The following is a 22,068-nucleotide window of genomic DNA, read 5'->3' on the forward strand; positions in this document are numbered from 1 at the left end:
CCTCATCACAGAGACTTCTGGCTGACCTCTATCTGTTCTCTCCCAGTTTGGCAAACTTCTTTTGCTTATTAGGCCATAATGACAATTTCCAAAATAGTATATGAGAAATCTGAGGAAAAAGCCCTTGTACCTGGTGGGTACAAAGATAAAAGCAGCCTATTATGACTCCAGTGTGTCTTGTGAAGCAGAACTGGCGAGAAAAACAAGGCTGTTCTCACATCAAGCAAAACTGAAATGGAAAGTTTCAGAACTAGCACTCACTGATTCCTTTTGCTAAACTAATACATTAATCCTTAAATTAATGTGTTGAACCCTATTGCTAAGCAAACCAGCCTATGTCATAGTGTAATGTGGGAAAGGCTCACCTTTCCACAGCACAACAGTCCTGATGTTGCTTTGCAATAACCACAGCACAGTGCAGGGACTAACAGGGCACTGCAGGCTCCCGCTGTGCTCCTGCACCTGTATAGGGTGTCAGTTCTGCTCTACCAGATTCCCCTCTTAGTGGGGTTGCTGATTCCTCCTCCCAGTCCTGAGCAGCCAGATCAGTCCCAGCAGCCATTAACAAGCATCAGCAATCTCAGCTGGCATTTTGCTGGAAGGTTTTCATTATCTCAGACCCCTGTGGTGTGGAGAGGGTCATGAGAGCAGCACTCAGAGTACACACGGGTGCTGCCTTCTGCTCTGCCTTGGCTGTGGCAGGAGCCTGGAGACCTCTGGCACCACACCTGGTGCTGAGGCTGTATCTTGCTGTCCCAGCTCATAATTAACATTTGCTGCTTCCACTTCGAGTGGCTGAATTTTTTTCCAGTCTAGATTCACTAAGGAAGAAAAATGAGTATTTAAATGAGGTAAAGCTGGTTTTGACATTAGCAGGAAAAGATCTGTACAAAAGAAGAGAAATAGCCTCAGACTTCTGAACAGAGCAATGAATCTTTAGAGCAAATGGAAACAAATGAAAATCTAAAGAACTTTGCTTATGAAATTAGGCAGCAAAGAGCATACAGCAATGCCAGGCTGCTGTGTGATTAGCACAGCTTGACTGACCCATTTAGCAGACAGATGTCTAAAGGAGAAAGAAGTGTTGCATATTATACAGGGATTGCAAAACCATGAAAAAGCTGCTGTCATTTGGGGCCTGAAAACTATGGACCAGTAGCTGGTTCATGAGCCTGCCAGGGCATGCCATGCCTTGGATTATATTTGCTGGGAGATGTGAAGGGGATCTGAGTGGTGCCAGCAATTTTCTGTCCGTTCTCTGGGGAACAGGCATGGGGCCCAGTGGCAAACTGCAGTGCTCACAAGGGCTGGGCTGACACCAAGTCCCCACGAGTACCTGGAGACCCCAGTGAGGGTTCCAAGCCCCCTGTCCCAGTGCATCCCTGTGTCTGAGCTCACATGGAAGCACCTTGCTCTCTCCAGCCCCTGAAAGGAGGTTGTCGTGGGGTGGAGTTCAGCCTCTGCTCCCAGGTAACAGTTATAGGATGAAAGGTGGTGGCCTTAAGTTCTGCCAGAGTAGGTTCAGGTTGAATATGAGAAACAATTTCTTCTCCCAAAGAGCAGCGAGGCAGTGGCACAGCTGCCTAGGGCGTGGGGGAGTCACCATCCCTGGAGGTGTCCCAGAGCCATGGGGATGTGGCACTGAGGGATGCAGGCAATGGTCATGGTGGGGGTGGGCTGGGGTTGAACTTGGGGATCTGAGAGGTCTTCTCCAACATTAATGACTCTTATTCTATGATTCTACAATCTTAGTTTTGCAGGACATATCCACAGGAAGATAAATGAACACAAGTGTACCAGCAGTGAACATCTTTGTGAAACAGAACGATATGGGATTAGGAATCTTCGGCTGAGCATCACGCTTAGCTCTGCAGCCACAGATGCTGCGTTGCCCCAGATGACATCCCTGGCATTCTGGGCCGTGGGATCAGAACCAATTCTTGGTTTCCTAGCAAGAATTCTGAAGAGCTGCTCTGGGAGGGAGTTGAGGGGTGTGCTGGGACCCCCACCCCAAAATCTGCGGGCAGGGCAGAGCGAGGAGGCAGGAACCCGCCCCTGGCCGCGATGCGGAGGAGGAGGACGAGAAGGAGGAGGAGGAGGGGGGAGTCCGGGCTCCGGCACGAGGCCGGGCGGAGCGATGTGCGAGCAGGCGGCGCGGTATTGCCGGGCCGGTGTGCACAGGCTGCTGCGGAAGCCGGCGCCGGCGCTGCGCGGGCTGGACGGGCTGCTGCGCTGGGTCGGGGCCAGGATGAGCGACAAGGGCGTCGCCGACAGGGAGCTGCTCAGCTCGGGAGCCTCCGCGCAGAGGAAGGGCACCTCCGTCATCCTCGATGTGAGTGGTCCCGAGGTCCCTCAGTTGGGGTCAGGCATTCCCTTAGCGCGGGTCCTGCAAGCCCACGGGAGTGCACGGGGATTCCTGCAGCCCTCCTGCATCACGCACCCCCCGACCGGCTTGGTATTGGGGTTATTTCTCGGTTCTGCATCTCATTGCATGAGTCCTGCATCTCCTTGCATGAGTCCTGCATCCGTGGCTGGCAGCGGATAAGTGCAGTCCGGCTCCTACCCCGAAGCAGGTAGGAATAGGGTGCGGCTTGGTTCTCCATCTCCCGGACCCGTTAAGCATAGGGTTGCAGCCCAGACCCCACGTCCCCTTGCCTGGGCTCTGCACCCCTGTTCTGGCTGGATATGGGGTCCTGAACTCTGGGAGCAATTTAGGATTGGAATTATTCCCTGGGTCCTGCACCCCATGGGTTCGCTGGGGGTGCACATGCAGCATGTATGCCCGTTCTGCTCATCCCCCAGTCTGGCTGGGCTCCTGCATCCTCTAGACTGTCCGAGCAAGGGAGTACCTCCTTGGGTCCTGCACCCCCTTTCCCAAGTCCTGCCCCAACACCTGGGTATGGGAGTGTATCCTTAGTCCTTAACTTGGGGATGTAAGACTCCGAAGTAACACAAATTACTTGCAGGAAGGTCCCCTGGACTCCCTAGGTTTTGCAGCGCACCCTGGCTCCTGCACCTCAGTACCTGACGAGGCTGCAGCATGGTACTGTCTGCCTGTGGGTGCATCATCCCCAGGGTTCCCCTACCAGGGTCTGGGTGAACTCACAAGGGTGTGCCTTGTACCTCCACTCAGTATTTATAGGCTTCCTGATTAGTGGGCTGGTGAGGTTACTTGTGCTTAAATACATTAGGAGAATAGAATGAAATAACTGGCATGCAAATGGTGTAATTACACAGCTTTTCTGGCTGCAGCATCTAGCAATTAAACACATGCATCCTCAGCTCTGCTTTAAAAATAAAATGTAGTGAATGCATAAATAAGGTCCAGAGGCAGTGGCAGTAGTGAAGGATAACTTCGTGCTCTCTTAGCCCCTTCAGCATCAGGCAGCCAGAGCTCTGCCAGGCAAGCCCTTGTGTTTTCCTGGCCATTTGTAAGTGCTGGCATGGGTTGGTGAGTCTGAAACTCATCCTATATGTGAACACCATAGGCTGCTAGGCATTCCAGTTCCCTGGATGAACCAACTCAGCTGTGTCTATTGGGCAGCCAAAAGCCGAGGTGAGAGCAGAATGCTGATGGATGGTCATGCCTGGAGAAACTTAAAATGAGAAATGAAATACCCCTATGATTTTCTGTGTCAATTTTTTCTCTTATTTTATTTTATTTTTTTTTTTTTCTGCCCTGCTGAAATCTTACAGCAGTGTGGGCTTGGAAGCATAAGTGTAATGGGGGGAGCAATGTTAATTAGATACCTACAGATTCTTGAGTTAGGGTTGTGCTCCCAAAATAGAAACCAAAAACGGTACCTTATCTGTTCAACTTCACTGTCTTTAAGTGGATTTTTTATTCTACTTTGAGCTGAGAAAATGAGCCCTTTGCTTTTGAATGGTTCTGCCATTGGGACCTAGAGCAGTGCAGCTCCTCAGCCCATTTCCCCGTCACAGTGGAACTGGAGCCGTTTCTTACCTGCTGGAAAGAGAAGTGGGTTCTGTAAGTGTAAAGTTTGAGGGCTTGTGGTGTTTTGTTTTTTTCTGTTCTCCTCCTTTAGAACATGCTTCTCCCTTTTCTCCAGCTATAATAGAAACTTCAGTTTAAGTTGTGGCTTTACCATAACTGGCTCTTCAAGGGCATTGTGAAAGCAAGCTTTAACAACTGGGAAAATATGCATTTGGGTTAATTTTCACAAGGTAGCCAAAGGTAACAAAGATTCCACTGTAATCCTCAGGTCTTTCCAATTAGCTCATGCAGCTTCCATGCTGTGTGTGCATGTGGGAGAAACAGTTTGGGCTCCTCAGGGGATGGAGGAAGAGCCCTGGCAGATTCTGTGTTTAAATAACATCCTCATGAGTTGAGATGAGGATTAAGCTTGGTTTGGTTATGAATTGCTCAAGGTGGTTCTGATGCTAATAACATGCTGGTCACTTCTTCCTCATCTGTTCTGGATTTCTTTAGACTCAACATCAAAGAGTTAGTTCTGACTCTTCTGGGCCATGAGGGCAGTGATGGGTCAGTGAGAACTTTCCTGCTCCCTTTGCGTCCAAGAAACAAAATCAGGATGTTGTGGAGTGAAACCAAGTGCTGAGAAAGGAGGTCCAAGGGGAGCAGATGTCTTCTGCCATCAGCCTGGCTGCTGTTGCTTCAGGGATAAATCCCAGCTTAGGGATGTCTCCAGTATTTTCCTTTATTTTTCTTGTGTCCTTCTAGGTAAAAGTTGAATAATGTTTAATAGTTTGGCTCAAACTGTGCTAAAGCTGTCAAATGGCGAAAACCTGGTAACAGTCTAATGAGGAAGACATTTAAGTTGTCAGCATTTCTTGAAGCTTTCAGCAGTGAAATCAGGAGTGAGAGATGCTCCTGAGTGCTAGTGGCAAATGGAGCAGGAGTGGTGCTCAGTGGTGAGCTCACACGGTGTCACAATATCCAGGGTTTCATCTCGGTGCTTGCATCCCACGATGAGATTGCACACTGCTGCCCTGTGATCAGGAGCCCCAAACTCAGACTGACAGCATACAGACTGCTGGAGATGAATGAAGTCTATACATAGCTTCTGAGACAAGGTTTTATATATCTGTTTATATATGTTTATATAGAATTACAGAATCATTAAGGTTGGAAAAGACCTCTCAGATCCCCAGATCCCTCCTAGCCACCCCCACCATACCCACTAACCACGTCCCTCAGTGCCACATCTCCATGTGTCTTTAACACCTCCAGGGATGGTGACGCCATCACCTGCATGGGCAGCATTTCAGCTGTCTCAACCCTGTAGTGATGCACGGGGTTGTTCTGACTGAAGTGCAGTACCTGGCACTTGGTCTTGTTAAAGCTCATACAGTTGGCCTTAGCCCATTGATACAGCTTATCCAGATCCCAGGGCCTTCCTACACCCATACAGACCAACACTTCCCCTCATCTTGGTGTCAACTGCAAATTTACTGAAGATATTCTCAATTCCCTCATCCAAATCATCACTAGATATTAAGCAGGGCTGACCCCAGCGCTGACCCCAGCAACTGTTTGCTAGCTGGATATAACTCTGTTCAACACTACTCTCTGGTCCTGGCCATCCAGGCAGTCTTTTACCCAGTGAAGACTCTACCTGTCCAAGCCACAGACTGCAGTTTCTGCAAGAAGAAAACTATGGAAGACAGAATCAAAGGCTTTACTGAATCCATGCAAACTATATCCACAGCCTTTCCCTCATCCACCAGACAGGTCACCTGGTCATAGAAGGAGGTCAGATTGTGGGCTCCATCTTTGTCCTGGGCTGCTTGAGATGCCCTTTGTGGGCAGTTTCTGAATGCAGACAGGAGGACGAAATCCCTTTTGCAAGGAAGCTGAAATTGGCATGGTGGTCCTACAACCTACCTGTGGTCACAGTGACGTTTCCAGTTCAGAGCAAATCCACAGGTATCATAAGACTTATTCTGTGAAGACTTATAAAAGGAAAAATAGGAGCAGAGTGTTGGAAAAAACTATATCAGGTGGTATTTGCTGTGTGTGACTGTGTATACATGCAATACAGACCTGGGATTATTGGCTCCCCAGATGTGGGAAGCGTCTAGACAAGTGTTACTCTTTCTGGGAATACTTCAGTTCTTAGTTACAGGCTGTTCTTACTCATCCTCTCACTGTGAGTACCACCTCTTATCACACAAGTGGGAAATACATTGAGTGGAAGTGCTGAGGACCAGCAGCCATGCTGCCCTGTTGACTCCTTTTGGGGTGAAGCTGCTTGGCCACGTGCTTCATGGCCCACTCCTTTGGTCTTAAAAAGAAAAACAACTGAGGAAACCAGTGCCCTTACCTTCATGTCAGATTAAGCTTTTAGTTTGACCTGCTCTGTCTTTTGCTGAGGACTAACTTATCTCTGCCATCCTTGTTCCATCCTTGATAGAGCTGCACCCAAGGCTGGTGCTCATGGAACTACCAGCACTGTAAATAGAACAGCGTCAGCTGCAACCCTTACCCCTCTGTTTCAGCCTTGAATTCTGAGTGCTAGGCAGTAAAAAGCAGAGCAGGTAAGAGGAGAAGTGAAAGGTGAGGGCACGGTGTCAGATGCTCCTCTCTAGGAGGATGTGCTGCGAGCCCCGCAGCTCTGCAGCTTGGTAGGTGCAAACGGTGCTTCCACACCAACAGTGTATTTCTTACTTAAACACCCAGCCAGGCCTTCGACCTGTCGGGGGAAAGACCATTGCAGGATGGTCTGTAATGATGTAGTCCAAAGCAGTAACACTTTTAGTCATTATTTTCTGACATCAGCACCAGACAGAATAACAGAGTTTGTTGGAGAGGAATTTCCTTATGGAAGTTCATAAAGCCTTGTCTCAGCTCCAGATGAGGACAAAGGAAGAGGAACAGCACAGGGATGAGGGAATACCATTAGCAGATTCATCCAGATTTTGTCTCCCTGGACGGCGGTCTCTCATCTGCAGGCTCTCCTCACCCAGGAGGATGGATCTTGGTTGTCCTCAATTCTGCACTAAAGTCAGCAGGAACACAGAGTTCTGGCTCAGCTGCACGCTATTTTAAATCAACATCATGCTAACCTGCTGAAAGAATAATAAACTCTACAAACCCTGCAGTAATTCCTAGGCTTGTTAGGGGAATGATTGAGTCAATTTAATGAAATTGCCAGGAAAAGCTCCCTCAAGTAGCCTCCAATGCAGCTCTTTCTCATCCAAGAGCTCTGAGAAATCTGAGCTGAATGTTTAAATTTGAAACCATCAATTTGACTTAAAGTTTACTGTTACCACCACCGTTTTGAATTGCTTTCTTCTGTTGAATAATTGAAGCAGCTATTTGAGAGCACCACAAAAAAAGTACATTTTAGAGAAAGCCATTGGAACTTTTGAAATATGTTGCTGGCTTAAGATATTTTAGCGATGATGTGCATCTAACCACCTGGCAAATGAAACAAGATAGGATGAGAGGTAATGGCCACGAGTTTAAGCAGAGGAGGTTCAATTTGGATACTAGAAAAAACTTCTTCTCTAAAAGAGTGGTCAAACTGTGGCACAGCTGCCCAGGAAGGTGAGAGAGTCCCCATCCCTGGAGATGTTCAGGAGCAAATCACTTTTCCATAAGCCTCCTGATGCTCATTCATGCCATGGTGTCGTCTGCCCTTGCTAACAGGTGGCTGTATCTTGAGTAGCTTTCTCTTCTGGTGTCCTGTTTTACCGTTTTCCTAGGCAAAATTTTGGTGGACCAATTAAGAACTTTCTCAGTGACAGAAATGCTAAGCAGCTTGGTCCTGAAAAATAAAGCAAGGATATGGGGTGTCCAAGTCAGGAATACAGATATTTCTATGAGCATGGTGCTCATGGCTGAGTGATATGTGCAGAAACCCTGGTGCTGCCTGAGGTCCCACTGTTCTTCAATCCCATTGAAAACAATATCTGCTCCTTTGAAACCCATATCCTCCATGAAGTCCACGAGCCTGCAGACATGTAGGATTTCCCTCCACACTTCTGGTTGTTCTCAGAGATGATCAGCCTAAGAAGTGTGGTGGCAAGTTCTAAACCTTGTAGAGTTTCTTTGGCTCCTGAAGGTTGGGATGTGGCTGTTTGTGCCATTTGGCTGAAGCCCAAAGTGTGGCCCAAGTGTGCCAGGAAGTGCAGCTTCGACTTAGTCCTGTGCAGCCTAGGAAGCACTTCCAGCAGAAGAATGATTAATGTAGCTTAATTAAACTGTATGCATTAAATAGCATATTCTGCAATGCAATTTCTGTCTTGCGTTTCTTGTGCGCAGCAGTTTCTTCTCTGACTTTTTTTTTTTTTTTCCTGTAATGATTTTATGACCCAGAAAAGAAGAGATTGCCTTTTTTTGGCTGCAGATCTGCTGTTGTGTTTATTCCCTCTGCAGGGAAATGCCTTTGAACCATCAAATCTCTGCTTGGCTCACATTAATAGGGTCAGATGTGAAGAGATTATGATAATGCTGTCATTTTTTCTGTCCAGTTTATGACCATCTTAATTTTTCAGTAATTTATGGCCAAACCTGTGCTAAGAACCGTTCCTGGCAGCAGCCTGTAAGATTCCAGCTCTTGCACAAGGGTTCTGCTATTAATTGCAATGTGCTAGGAGATTCTTTCTATCACCAGACCCATTGGTTACATCCAAAGCCAAAACACTGATGCTTCCCGGGGGTGTTTGCCGTTTGCACTGGGGCAGGGCTTGGGACTGGGTAGGGGAAATAGATGGATGTTTTTGGGGTACAACCAAACTGCTGAGTAATGCGTCTTTCTTTCTCTCCTTCAATTCCAGATTTTTAGAAGAGCTGACAAAAACGGTAAGTCATGATTTACCCTTTAGTCACTGAACCCTTGTCAATAGTGCTGTTCTTTTTCCCAGATGGTAAATGTTTAAATGCCGTCCATCTTACTGGGACTGACACTGGTGGTGTTTAAGCACTGGAACAGGTTTTGTCATTTCTTTGGCTGAGGTATTCTTTGAGCAGATGCGATACTCGTGTGCAAGTCTGCGCAGCAATTCCTACCAAATCTAGGACAATTTTTAAAGTTTCAAAATAACACACATAGTTTTGTTAACCTCAGTCAAGTGGTAAATGAAGGTCCAGTTCTTTGTCATCTTGGAACAGCTTTGCAAAATGAACATGCACTGTGAATATCTGTAGCCTGGTTCTGGATAGACTGGGCACACACATCAGATAAAAGACCACTAAGACCAGATAAAAGACCACTATAGCCCAGCATTCACTCAGATTAAGATGCTTTGATTTTGACAGAACAGCCTAATTTTGAACGATCAGTTATAAAAATGTTGCTTAATGGAAACAGAACTCCTATCTCAAAATCTCCAGTCCCTGCAACAGGGGCTCCCTTGGCTGGGCATATTGATAGCACCATGCTATCAATGCAAGATGCTGCCATTAGCTGCTGTAATGTGAGAAGCTGCCCAGAGAGCTGATGGGGCACTTTGCTGCAAATAACACCAGGCTGTGTCACCTTTAGCAAATAAATCCTGCCCCCAGGAGTTTTGGGAAGCACCTTTTCCCCAGAGTGTGCAATCATTTCTGTTCAGAGGATATTCTGCATGTAATTTGGTAAAGCTGACACCATGAATCATCAAGTCATTTTCTAAAGGGCATCTTTCCCTGTTTTGTATCTATTATCTTTATAATTATCTGTAACCACAGTCTTGGAAAATGGCTTAGACACTGACCCTGCTAAGGGCAGCATGTGTGGCTGAAAATGACGATGGATGGCATTCTAAGGACGCAGCTGTATCACCCCATTAATTCACTGTAGTGACAGGTAAGGTTGATACCTCTGCCCTGCTGCTCTTGGTTGTAGATGTGATAAGAAGCAATCCACTGTGTACTCAGATGTGTGTTTGAAGACATGGATGGGAACAAAGCCATTCAGTGTGTGCTCCCTTGAACATCTCCAGCTGTTCTTAGAGATGAAATACAAAGAAATCTGACTAAAATTTTAAAAGGTTCATTGGTTGCACGTTGAGGAAGATGTCAGACTTCTGTTGACCCAACCTTCAGTTGGGTCAGAGCTTGCTGAGGATGTAACAGAGCTGTAAAGTAAGATTTGGAGCAGAGCAGCAGCAGGTGGATAGGAAGGGCTCCTTGATTAAGAGCTTCTGAGTGGTGCCCATTCCCATCCCAGGAGGGCCATTCTTTAAATAGTTGCCCACAGCTATCTGCTAGAGGCACTTATGAGCTCCTTAAAGGAGATTTATGCCTTTAATACTTTGACTTATAAAGCGTATCCCAATGTGGTGAATTTGTGCTATAAATGGTGTCTGCTGCTCACAAGCAGGGAACATAAACAGCTTTGGACACCGGAGTGACCATGGAGCCCTGTCAGCCGGCAGTGGGATGGTGCTGGCTCCTCTCAGAGCTCCTCCTCTCACCTGTAACTAACAACAGCTGCTCTGATGATGGCTTCCTAATGTGCCAGTAATGCCCCACACCAGCGCTGTCCCCTTGATCCATAGAACAGAGAGATATATGTCATCATGTAACCTTAGAGGAGGGATTCTATGTTAGGAGAATGGGACGAAGGTCCCAGAGCTGCACTGCATTTCCCCTGCCATGTCATGACATGTGCCGAGTACCCCATGCTGTTTGCTTGATGCCCTGCAGCAGGTGCAGTTGTACCATAGTCCTTTCTTTATTCTGGAACCTTAAGAGGCTTGCTCACCCTGCATGGACCTATCTCTTTTTATGGCATCTAACTTCTGGGCAAAATTGTTTTCTGGAGTTGTTTGGAGTTAAAAAATAGCAGGCATCAATTATTAATTACCTTCTTAATTTATTGAAACATTTTTAGAAGGCAATTTAGTTGTAATTTGGCATGGTAATTTTCCTCGTAGTTATTAAAGGACTTGGAGTACTTATCTCCCCATCCTCCCCATGAACTTAGGACCCTTTTGGAGAATGCATTTATGCAGAACTGGAATGGTGGTGACCAACTGGGATCTCAGTAATACAGCACTGAAGACCTCATGGCTTTGACTTTGGTTGCTTTGATCACATCTTAAGAAGATGCCAGGCTAGAACTGCAACGCCCCATATTACATATCAGGATAGATAACTACCTAACCCTCCGATTGCACACAGCTCTTCCTTCCACAGCCACAACTCTGTGCCTGTTTTCCCATCTGTGCTCTTACTATGAGCTCTCAGAGCATTGTGGTCCCTCCTCCTAATGAGTTACTCATCAAAAACCACTTAGCTTCCAGGTCAGGATAATTGCCTGCTCCTTGGCTACTGCTCCTCACACCCAGGGAGCGTTGAAGTATTCATATCTCGCTGGTGCATCCAAATTAATTCATTAGTTCTAAGTAAGAATATGTATAATTCTTGCATAATAAAAAACAGTATTAGCAGCCACCCACATTTAAGTGGAAAAATGCAGTGATGATGCAGTTATTCAGACTTCTGTATAAAATATGTTTCCTTGCTCTCTCTGTTGTACATTTAGTTATCCTTCCAAGTCCTTGCTGAGTTCACCACACGTGGCACTGAAGAGATGACATCTGTTTAAATCAGGACACACTGTTCCCTAAGTGATAAACAAACCCATCAACCAGATGAATTTTGAGCTAATGCAAAAATATTGAAAGATTTTTTCTGGCCTTCCCTACAAGCTGTTGTTAGATGTGTCCTGCACCTACCCTCTGAACCCTTGAAATTGGTGCACTGAATCAGGGTTAAATTTCTGACATTGACCAGCCTGGTGATGGTACCTTCTCAACGTTTGTGCCACCAAGCCCTTCCAGGGATGCTTTATTCTTTCAGCACAGGTATGAGGATATTTAGTGCCCACTGTGTTGCAGCAGTAAAGAGCTGAGATAATTTTATGACTTGTCTCTCTCATCATTATCAGATGTACGATAGAACAAATTTTTTTTATACTTACTGAGCCGGACCACCTTCATTCTGCCAAAAGGACAGATGTTACAATGGGTGCTTAGGGTCAGGACTACAGGCTATATTAAGCGCTATATCTCCCTGCTCTGTGGGCTGACACGCAGCAGTCCAGCTTTTACCAGGGCCCATTTGTGGTTTGTTTGGTGCAAGGTTGGATGCAGCCCAGAAACTCTCCCATAAGCTCAAGCCACTGGTACGGTCAGCATATGGGATTAATTTCCACAACTGAACTGTTCATTTCCTGCCTATTTCTGCAGAGCAAAGTTTTACAGCCCATCCCTTCCTAAAACTGTTACTCCTGACCTGCTCCTAAAGCTTATCCCTGCCAAGATGAAAACAGAAAGTACCATGAAAGCTTGTGAAGCAAGTGTTGCTCTATTTAAGCAGATCTCCTGGCCTTCCAGGCAGCTGTCTTGTTGACACTTCAGTTAATACCTCATAGCCTGAGTGCCTAATTGGTGCCATGCAGAATGCCCATCCTCATTACTCAAGTTATGAATCAGCTGAGAGCAGTGGATACTTGCTGCTAATTCCCAGGCAGGCCTAATGGGGAATTGCTAAGAGAATTTGGTAGTGGCTTCTCCTGAAATTTTACCCACTGAGCACATCTTTTAAGGAACAAACCTCATGAATGAAGCCCAGTTCCCCAGACACATCCTAAGCACACCTGTAAAATGGGGACAGAGGGGTCTGGCCTGGCTTTTGGGTTGGGAGCAATCTATCAGTGCCCAACCATCAACCTAGCCTCTTTCAATACCTTTAACACACGGAGAGAGACAAGCAGCAGCACTTGGGTCAAAGACATTTGAGGACATAGAGCAGGGGTTACTGCTTCTTGCCTGGCCTATTTTGGTCTAGTTGATCCAGTCTGCTTTCAAGCATGCCAATTAAAGTTTGAAACCCAGTGATAATGGTCTTTATTTTCTTCTCTCCCTGTGTTGGGAGATGTGGGCTTTCTTCTGTTACCCTCATTATATACCTCAGGCTGAAAAGAAGCAAACAGTTCTGCGATTTAATGGCTGTGTTACAGGTTGTGAAGGGTGGGGATAAGGGATCATGGTTTCCCAAGGAGACTTTGAAAAGCTGCTCAGTTAGTCAGGGGGACTTTCAAAAGATTTTTTTTTTTTTTTTTTTTCCTGGAGCCAAAGTTGAGAAATTTAATTGGATACTGCACAGCGAATGTGTCTACACGGCATAATGACAACCAGCAAAGGGCACTGTGAGACATTTACAGAGCGCCTTGAGATCTCAGATCTCTGGCCAAAAAAACATGAGCTTCGTCATCAGTGGCTCAAAAGTGGTGGGTTTTGCTCTGGTTTCTGTGGATCATGGACATCTCCGGATGCTCCCTGGAGACCTGCAGCTGTAGCTGTCCTAATGTTTGCTATATTCATGCATTCCCTTGCAGATATAGGTCTGTATTTGTGAACTGTCTCTCCCCATTGGGTTGGTGATATGAGCTCCTGCCCTGCTGCAGGAGTCTCCTCTGCTTGGAAATGGCAGCAATAGACAGGATATCATTTTGTCCAACTGTGCACCTACCACCATTGTTGCCCACTAAACCATGATACTTAGTGCCACATCTCACGCCCACGGCTGCTGTCCCTCAGTGCCACATCCCCACAGCTCTGGGACACCTCCAGGAATGGGGATTTCCCCCTCCCCCTCTCCTCCCCCCGGGCAGTTGTTCCTAATATCCAACCTGACACCCTCCTTGAGAAACTTGATGCTGACCCCCTCCTCTCCACAACCTCCTGTCAGGGGTTGCAGAGCCATGAGATGAGCTCTTCCCTGAGCTCCTCCACACTGACCCGCCCCATTCCTTCAGCTGCTGTCACAGGACTGTGCTCAGACTCCTCATTTCTTAGTTGCTTTTCTCTGGACATGTTCCAGGGCCAAGCAAGGTGCTTATCTAGCATGCAGGAGAGCCACAGAGCTTACTGCCTTCTCATGCTTCACAGCTCAGGTTAGTCATTTTTTAGAGTTCTTTATTAAATCCTTGTGGCATCCAGTTTCGCTGCTTGATGTTGGTCTGAACAACCTTAGTGAGCAGTGGATTTCCCTTGGGAGTGCTGTGCAGATGGAGTGCTTCTTCCTTCTCCTGGCAGTGGTGCTTTGCTCTACCTTTCAGCTCAAGCCCTGGGTAAAGAGAAATCACTGTGCTGCCCTCCCCCTGCCCACCCCATTGCCACGCAGAGCAGGGGCTCTGCCTTCGCCTCTAATTATGTTCTGCTGCAACCCGCTGCCTTTACTGAAGGTGGTTCATTAAAGCTGTTAAAATTAAATAAGGCAAAAATTGAAACCAGAACTGCTGCAAAGAATCCATATAATTCCCTAGCAATTTTTTTGCCAGACAATTGTGGAAAATATGTTCTGGCTGCCTACGTTTGGGCAGTCAGCCAGGAGCAGCTATAAATCATGGGATCTCTTTCTTTCCATTATCTCTCTCACTCTCTTTTTCCCAGATAATATAGACCACAGAGGGAGGAATAACTATCTTAGTGGCACGCAGTGGGGAGGGAAATCATGCCCTTCGTCACACAGCCGCAGCTTGGCACCTGGTCAGCCAGCAGATGTGCTCTGAAAATAAGTATTTTCCTTTCTAAAGGGTTTTCTGCTCATCACAAGATGTTTCCTTTCCAGCTGGCTGCTTTGCTGCCTCTCAAGCATGTCACACTCCATTAAGCAAGGCTGATTTTCCATCCTTTTCAGGCTGAATTTATATCAGCAAACAGCCTGAGACTAACCAAAATCAGAGTATTCACCCTCACGGGCCCTTTTTTGTTGCACACTGGACAGCTGTTAGGGATGAACAGCTGATGGCATTCTGTGCTTTGTTCACAGAGATGGGGATCAGGACCTGGAGATGTGGCTGTGCTGGGCTCTTTGTTCAGTGCAAATCTAGCACCTTGCAAAAGGGTCTTTCTTATACTTTTGCAGCTGGAGTGATAGCAGCTTTAATTAACATGCTTGGTACCTGCTAAGCAGTAGGGGGAAGGTGCATGCTGTAATGGGAAGTGCTCACTTGCACAAGACTGAAACCAAGATGAAATATTGATGGTGTGCAGAGGGAGGAGCCAGGTTTGTTCCCTGCATCTTCTAAATCAGTAACTGGAGAACAGCAGAGCACAGGTCTTGAAAAAGGAATTTCTAAGTTGAAAACCAGAGGGCTAAACACTTTGGTAACAACTAACTTGAGGAAAGGTGAAGTGGGAGAAGTTTTAAATGCAAAACAACATAGCAAGGACTGAATGAGCCAGCAGTGCTGTATCAGGAATGGTGTGGTGAGCTTGACTAGGGAAGTCATCCTGCCCCTGTACTCGGCATTGGTGAGGCCTCACCTCGAGTGCTGTGTTCAGTTTTGGGCATCTCAGTACAGAAGGGACAAGGAGGTGCTGCAGCAAGTCCAAAGAAGGGCAGCAAGGCTGGGGAAAGGCTTGGAGAACTGAAGGAACTGGGGCTGTTTAGTCTGGGGAAAAGGAGGCTGAGGGGAGACATTATTGGTCTCTTCCAATACCTGAAAGGTGCTTACAGCGAGAGTGGGGCTGGTCTCTTCTCACTGGTGACAGAATGAGGGGAAATGGCCTCAAGTTGAGCCAAGGTAAATTTAGGTGGGATATCAGGAAAAATTTCTTTACAGAAAGAGTTGCTAAGCAGTGGAATGGACTTCCCAGGGAGGTGAGTCACCATCCCTGGATGTGTTTAAAACCTGTTTGGATGTAGTGTTCAGGGACACGATTTAGTGGAGGGTTGTTAGTTAGGGTAGGATGGTTGGGCTGTGGTTGGACTCAATGATCTTTAAGGTCTTTTCCAACCTGAGTGATTCTATGATTCAATGACTGAAGGCTGGTGAGGGGATCCAGCCCACTCCAGCTGAGTCATCATAGAAATCTAGAATGATCTGGGTTGAAAAGGACCACAATGATCATCCAGTTCCAACCCCCTGCTCTGTGCAGGGTCACCAACCACCAGACCAGGCTGCCCAGAGCCACATCCAGCCTGGCCTTGAATGCCTGCAGGGATGGGGCATCCTCCCTTATCCACAGGCTGGGGCTCTTTGATGCAGGAATCAGCTGAGCACAGTGATCTGCCTTATTTTAGAGATCATGAACCAGAAATTCTGGGTCCTGGAGCTGATCTCTTCTTTCTCATGTGCTTTCTCTGAGCCTGTCACTGAACCAAGCAAATGTATTCATGCAGCAAGCAGCTGAATAACCACGGCAACATGAAAGCGAGTAGCTTTCTTGTATCATAAATCACTGCAGAACAGCACTGGTCCCTCATGGCTTCGTACAAACAAGTTTTTTTTTCCCTTTTACCTCCTACCTTCTACAGTTTTAATATTCCAGTTTCAAACCTGCAGCGTGTATTTTTCACTCTGATACACAGAGGTTGGATGTCTGAACCTTTGAGTTACCAACCTGCTGAGCATTTTGATCGTTTTATAGAGGAATGGGGATTAAATGCTCCTCACAGCCCAGTACAGTGCTGGTTGGTGCACAGGCTGGCAGGCAGGAAACTGGGACTGGGTGAGCTTCTTTCTTTAGAACCATGTGAATGTACTCCAGGAGAAGACCTTCTCTTTAATTAGGGTGGAAATACATTATCTCCTGTGGCAAAATTAGAGCCCTCCAACAGAGGTCTCGTATGAAGGGTGGTACCAAGCCCTAAGCCCCCACCACTCAGCCTGGCTAGGTGGTTTGCTGGGGTTTCCCCAGAAGGGAACAGCATCACAAAGCATCATCAGATGTGCTCACTGGTGTCTTGCTGGGATGAAGCAAGCAGGGGAGCACCCAAAGTCCTTTTCGCCAATAATAACTCTATGTGCTTCAGGTCTTGCAAATCTGTATAGTACCAAGACCCTCTGCAGCAACAGTGTTTTTGTAGAGATTGTACTGTATTTGCCATACTCCATATCATCCTTGGGTCCTTTTCTTTGTAGATGAAAAAGACACATGTATATAAAACTCAGGTGTGTACAGTCAGGTGGCAGAGCAGCTCACCAGTCCTGCTAAGTTCATCCACCCCTCTGTGAACTGAGCCAGCCTTGAGATGAAGGTTTGATGAAAGCTTGGAAACGTAGGAAGGTTCAGAGTGTATCCACAGAGCGCAGCATGGGCACATTGGTGTGCCCTGGCACTGCAAACCTCAAGGAAGGAGAAGAAAGCTCAAAGGAGTTCATGTTCATGTTTGTAAGCTCTAGAGCATCACAGTGCTGAGCAGTGGGTTCAGGAGAACCTCATAGGGTTCAGCAATGACAAGTGCAAGTTCTGCACCTGGGGCATAGCAGCCCTCACTATGATTACAAGATGGGGAATCTAAGAATGGAGCACAGCCCTGCTGAAAAGGGCCTGGGGATACTGGTGGGTGGCCGCTGGACACAAAGCAGCAGTGTGACTTCACATCCCAAAAGCCAATTGTACCCTGGGCTGCATCCAAAGCAGAGAGGCCAGCAGGGAAGGGAGGGGATGTGCCCCTCTGCTCTGCACTGTGAGATCTCACCTGGAGCACTGTATCCAGATGGAGAGTGCTCAGCACAGGAGAGATGTGGACCTGTTGTGCATCCAGAGGGAGGGGCACAAAAATGACCCAAGGGATGGAACACTTCCCTACAGGGACAGGCTGAGAACTGTGCTATGCAGCATGGAGAAGGGAAGGCTGCAGAGAGACCTTAGAGTGGTCTGTCATTATCTAAAGGGGCTGTGAGAAAGAAGGGGACGACTCTTCAGCAGTAACAGAATGAAGGGAAATGGTAAAGAAGGAAGAAGGGAAGGGTGCAACATTACCTGTGTCCAGCCTGAGGACAGAGCTGTGCTGGGAGGTGAGGGCAAGGCATGTGGAAGCACTGCTCTGTGGAAAATACGTGTATTCAGCAAAAGCTGAGTAGCACAGAACATTAAAAATTCACAAGGACTGCACTGAAACCTGCTCTCCAAGAGGAGAATTTTAACAAGCAGTGGCAGGGAGGAATATTCCAAAGAGCAGGGCAGGGGGGAGCCTGCAGTAGAGCTGTTATGTTGGGATATTTGGGGGTTTATGTATTCATGGTTCTCGATTTGCTGTGATAAATCACAGGAGGTGGATTTCTGTGGGATTTATTCTGTACTTTCCCTGCAGTGCCAAGCTGTGCGGATCTGGAGCTCTCCTGGTGCGGTTTGGTGCTGCAGAGGCTCCTGCTTCTCACCATGGGATGTTGTTTTATGTGTAATTGGGGAAAACAAAGCATCTCTCCAATTGCTTGAAGCTGGAAAGCCTGATAACAGTCCTGCTTATTTATTTTTCCTAATTTGAAATGATCCACTGGTAAAAAAATAAAGAAGATATGAATATTGCTCTTTTGTTAAAAGGTAGTTGAGAAAGTATGTGCTTAAAGACGTGCTTGTTAAATTTGCTTGAGCAAGAATATTTGTTTTGTTTTGTTTCTCTTTGCAATCTTTCCAGAGCAGATGTCCCTTCCCTGCAGGGGTGCTCTACTTCTGTGGTGCTCAGCTGCTATGCAGAGCAAACAGATGAAAGCACCTGGAAAGGTCTGCACACTGCTGGCTTAGAGACATTAAATACCTCTGGCTGAGCCAAGGCTTCTGTCCTGCCCAGTCTGAGTCGCAGGGGATGCTAAGCATAGGGCTGGAGCTGAGCATAGGGATGGAGCACATTACAGGGTTGTAGCCTGGCATAGAGAATAGCACTGGTGCCTGTCAGTCACCTGCATAGAGCTGGTGCTGAGAATATGGCTGGAATTCAGGATAGAGCTGGTGCTGGGTATCGGACTGACATTTCGCTGTGAGAATATCTGAGAGGGGCAGAAGCTTTATTAAGGGTGAACATCCATTTAAGAGCAAGTGCCTCACAAACCCATGGGACCCAGAGGCTCTGCTGAGCCATGGAGCAAAGGAAATCTCCAAACAGATGTGTCTAGAGGAGGTTTGACCGTGGACAAAGAAACCAATGGGAGAAAGACCATTGGACAGAAGCAGCAGTTTGTTTTAGAGCCTGTGATTTTTGTAATAGGAGTTTGGGGACCACTGACTTTCAGGAGCGCAAGGAGCTGGGTGTCCTGTGTGCTGCAGATGGCACTGCATGAGGATACCTCCTGCTTTCTGAGAATGCAAATGGAAGATCTGCTTTCCTGATAAGTTTAATTGACTGCCTTCATCCCTGAGCAGCTTGTTAGCTGTGTGGAAAATCAGCGGTGCTGCCAATGCAATCTGGTTATTACTCCATGGGGCTGTGGAAAGCAAACAGTTTGTAGCTCTGTAATCCTTTGTAATTTGCTGCTAATTTGTCTACAGCCAACAGCTCTAGTGCTTCATCTGCACATTCAGGAAGAAAAAGAGCAGAAATTAATGAGGAGGGTAATGGTTTGCTAATGCATAAAAATGACGGACAACTATTGTACTTAATATTCTGTTATACCTGTTCAAATATTAGATTTTCTCCTGCTATTGACTTTTAGCATATTTCCCATGGTTACTGAACTCTCCCTGCTGAACAGTGAGTGAGCTTTAAAGCACTGCAGGAGATGGGTTCTGTTCTTCTTTAGCAAGGTTTTCTTGGGAGAGCGTTGCCTTAAATGGAAGCAGGGATATTTGAGGTCAGAATGCTCAGCTGTTGGGATTGCTGCAGCAGGCTCAGCTACTCACAGGCCTGAGCTACTTCATCTCCTGTTTTTCTATGGCACAATGATAGATTAAGGCAGCTCTGTAGACTACTACTCCTCTACTAAGCAGCAATTGCACTGACTGTGGCCAGGCTATTTGTACCCTGGCAAAGTCTGATCCAAGCATTTAATTAATGAAAGAATGGGAATTTCTGTGGAAGGTGTTCAGAAAAACAATGGTGTGATATTCAAAGCTGAGATATGGAATGAGAGCAGGGGGGAAAAAAAGCACATTTAAATCAGCTCGTTACAGAAGGTGAGGGTTATCTGGAAAATCAAAAGTAAAACCTTAGCAAAAGGCAGCGGGAGACCATGTGCTCCATCCCTTCTGCATGTCTCCTGCCTACCAGCCTACATTTGATTTCTATCTCTAGCTCCCATTAAAACTAATTTCAAAATTACTTCTAATTCTGGGACGACAAAAGGCTTGATTTGAAGATGAAGGCTGAGCAGCTTGATGACAGCACTAGCTTGCTAATGGACACTGCTGGGTGCCTGGCATTGCTGGTGAATGAGGTCCAGCTGTCTGACTATAAGAGAAATCTGAATTTTTCCCCAGGATGTGTCCCAGAGGGAAGATTGCCAGCCACGCTGTTGCGTGTGCAAGGGAAGGAAGTAAACCAGCTTCAGACCTTGAGGAGACAGACCAGAAACATGTAAGACGAAGGAAACTGGATCCTCATTTCTTCTCTGAGCAGAAGGGAGGAGTCTTCCCTTTGGCCCAAAGCAACACATATGGGGCTCTGAGTGTGGAAAGAGGACAGGATGAGGATAATGTCTCTGACCTAGGAACAGGCAGCCATATTAAATTGCTCCAACCAAGGACTCAAAGAAAGGAGAAGGATGTAAGTGACTGGGGACTCCTCTCTGCAACACACTGAGGTTCCTGTTTGCCACTTGGATAATCTCTCCAGAGAGGTTTGCTGCCTGTCACAGGCCCACGTTTTTTTACTTCAAGAAGAGGCTACTAGGCATGACAAGTGAGGGGTCTGCTATCAGCTGCTGCTGCTCATTCAAATCAGGTCACAGGAGGCTACAGTGAGTTAAAATTCGGGACCAGACCAAGAAAGTTCATCTGGTGGTTGGGGCTGCCTGGTCAAGGGGAGTCACTTGATGAGGCCTTCTTGCTTCAGCTACAAGAAGCATTACACTCACAGGCTCTCATCCTGATGGGGATTTCAGCCATTTGGATGTCAGCTGGGAAAATCACACAGTGAGCTGCAAGCAATCCAGGAGACGCCTGGAGTCTTGACGATAACTTTCTGACCCCAGTACTGGACAGACCAATGTGAGAAGCATTACTAGACCTGTGCTCACCAATGCAGAGGTTATTAAAGAGGTTAAGACTTTTTTACATGGTCTGATAATGATAGGACATGAAGGAATTAAATTTAAGTTAGATATTAGAATGAACTTTCTTTTTTACCCAGCAGGCGGTGAGGTGCTGGCACTGCTGCTCAGAGCTGTGTGTGCCCCATCCCTGGAGGTGCCCAAGGCCATGGATGGGGCTCTGGGCGACCTAAGTTGGTGGGGGCACCCAGCCCACAGCTGGGGGGTTGGGACACTAGTTTTTAAGGTCTCATCCAACTCAAGCCATGCTATAATTCTGTGATTTTATGTTTCTATGATCTGCTGCAGAGCAGAAAGCAAAAGAACAAAACTGAATAAATAGGTTTTGTGATGAAATTTGTTTTGATGTGGAGAGAAGTACCCTAAATTTCTGAAGGAGAGCTGATCTTTGAGCTGGAGTAAATAATTCTAGACAGAATGGGCTGGGGGATGTCCTTTTCTGTTTTGTGAGTTATGTCTCTCTGTGGATTGCTCTGAGTGTAGAGAGAGAAGAAATGGGAGGTAAAAATTTCCGGATATGAGGGAATTGTATGGGAACAACTCATTGCTCCCATCAGCAGCCACAGCAAGCATTAGGAAACATGCAGAAGTGCTTCAAACAGAACTTGGTAGTGGTGGGATCACCAGTCTGACCCCAGGTCATCTGTGTGCATCACTTAGCGTGGTGTTATCCCTTGGTAAAACATCTGGACTGGGTGATAGCTAACTGCCATAAGCAAAAAGATTTTGGAGTCATTTAAAGCATTCCTTTCACTAGGAAATTACTAATCCTAGCAATTTACTTCTTCATCCTGCTGACCTCAGGTGGATGAAGCGTCCCATTCTGAAGCCAGGCTATGTCCTTACTAGCCCCTGTACCTACACATAACTCAGAGAATGAAAAAAAAGAGCAGTTGTTTTTATTCACGGGTCACAGTAATCTGATTTTCTTACCCATAGTTCTATTGGAGCTTGAATTCTAAACAGGACTAAAGTGTTTTAGTAACCATATGGTAATAAAAATAAGGAACAGAATGTATTTCTAATATTGCTAGATAATATACAAGTAGTTCCAACCTTACATGACTCCTACTGGACTTAGCAAACAGAATCTTATTTTGTAGTTGCTTTAAGCTCTTTGTATCTCCAAGTGAATTTCCAAATACTCAGCCAACAC

At 46.5% G+C, this 22,068-nt stretch overlaps 1 protein-coding gene across 1 annotated transcript in view; it reads left to right on the top strand.

Moving 5' to 3' along the window:
* Positions 1-2,090: 2,090 nt before the first annotated feature.
* Positions 2,091-22,068, top strand: part of NECAB2 (N-terminal EF-hand calcium binding protein 2) — a 47,453-nt gene continuing 27,475 nt past the window's right edge. Inside the window, exons 1-2 of the mRNA XM_015873890.2 lie at positions 2,091-2,332; positions 8,764-8,788. Coding sequence (XP_015729376.1) covers positions 2,138-2,332; positions 8,764-8,788 — 220 coding nt within the window. The 5' untranslated portion in view covers positions 2,091-2,137. The remainder of the gene's footprint in view (positions 2,333-8,763; positions 8,789-22,068) is intronic.

The sequence above is a fragment of the Coturnix japonica genome, chromosome 11 (assembly GCF_001577835.2).
Source record: "Coturnix japonica isolate 7356 chromosome 11, Coturnix japonica 2.1, whole genome shotgun sequence".
Taxonomy (NCBI): domain Eukaryota; kingdom Metazoa; phylum Chordata; class Aves; order Galliformes; family Phasianidae; genus Coturnix; species Coturnix japonica.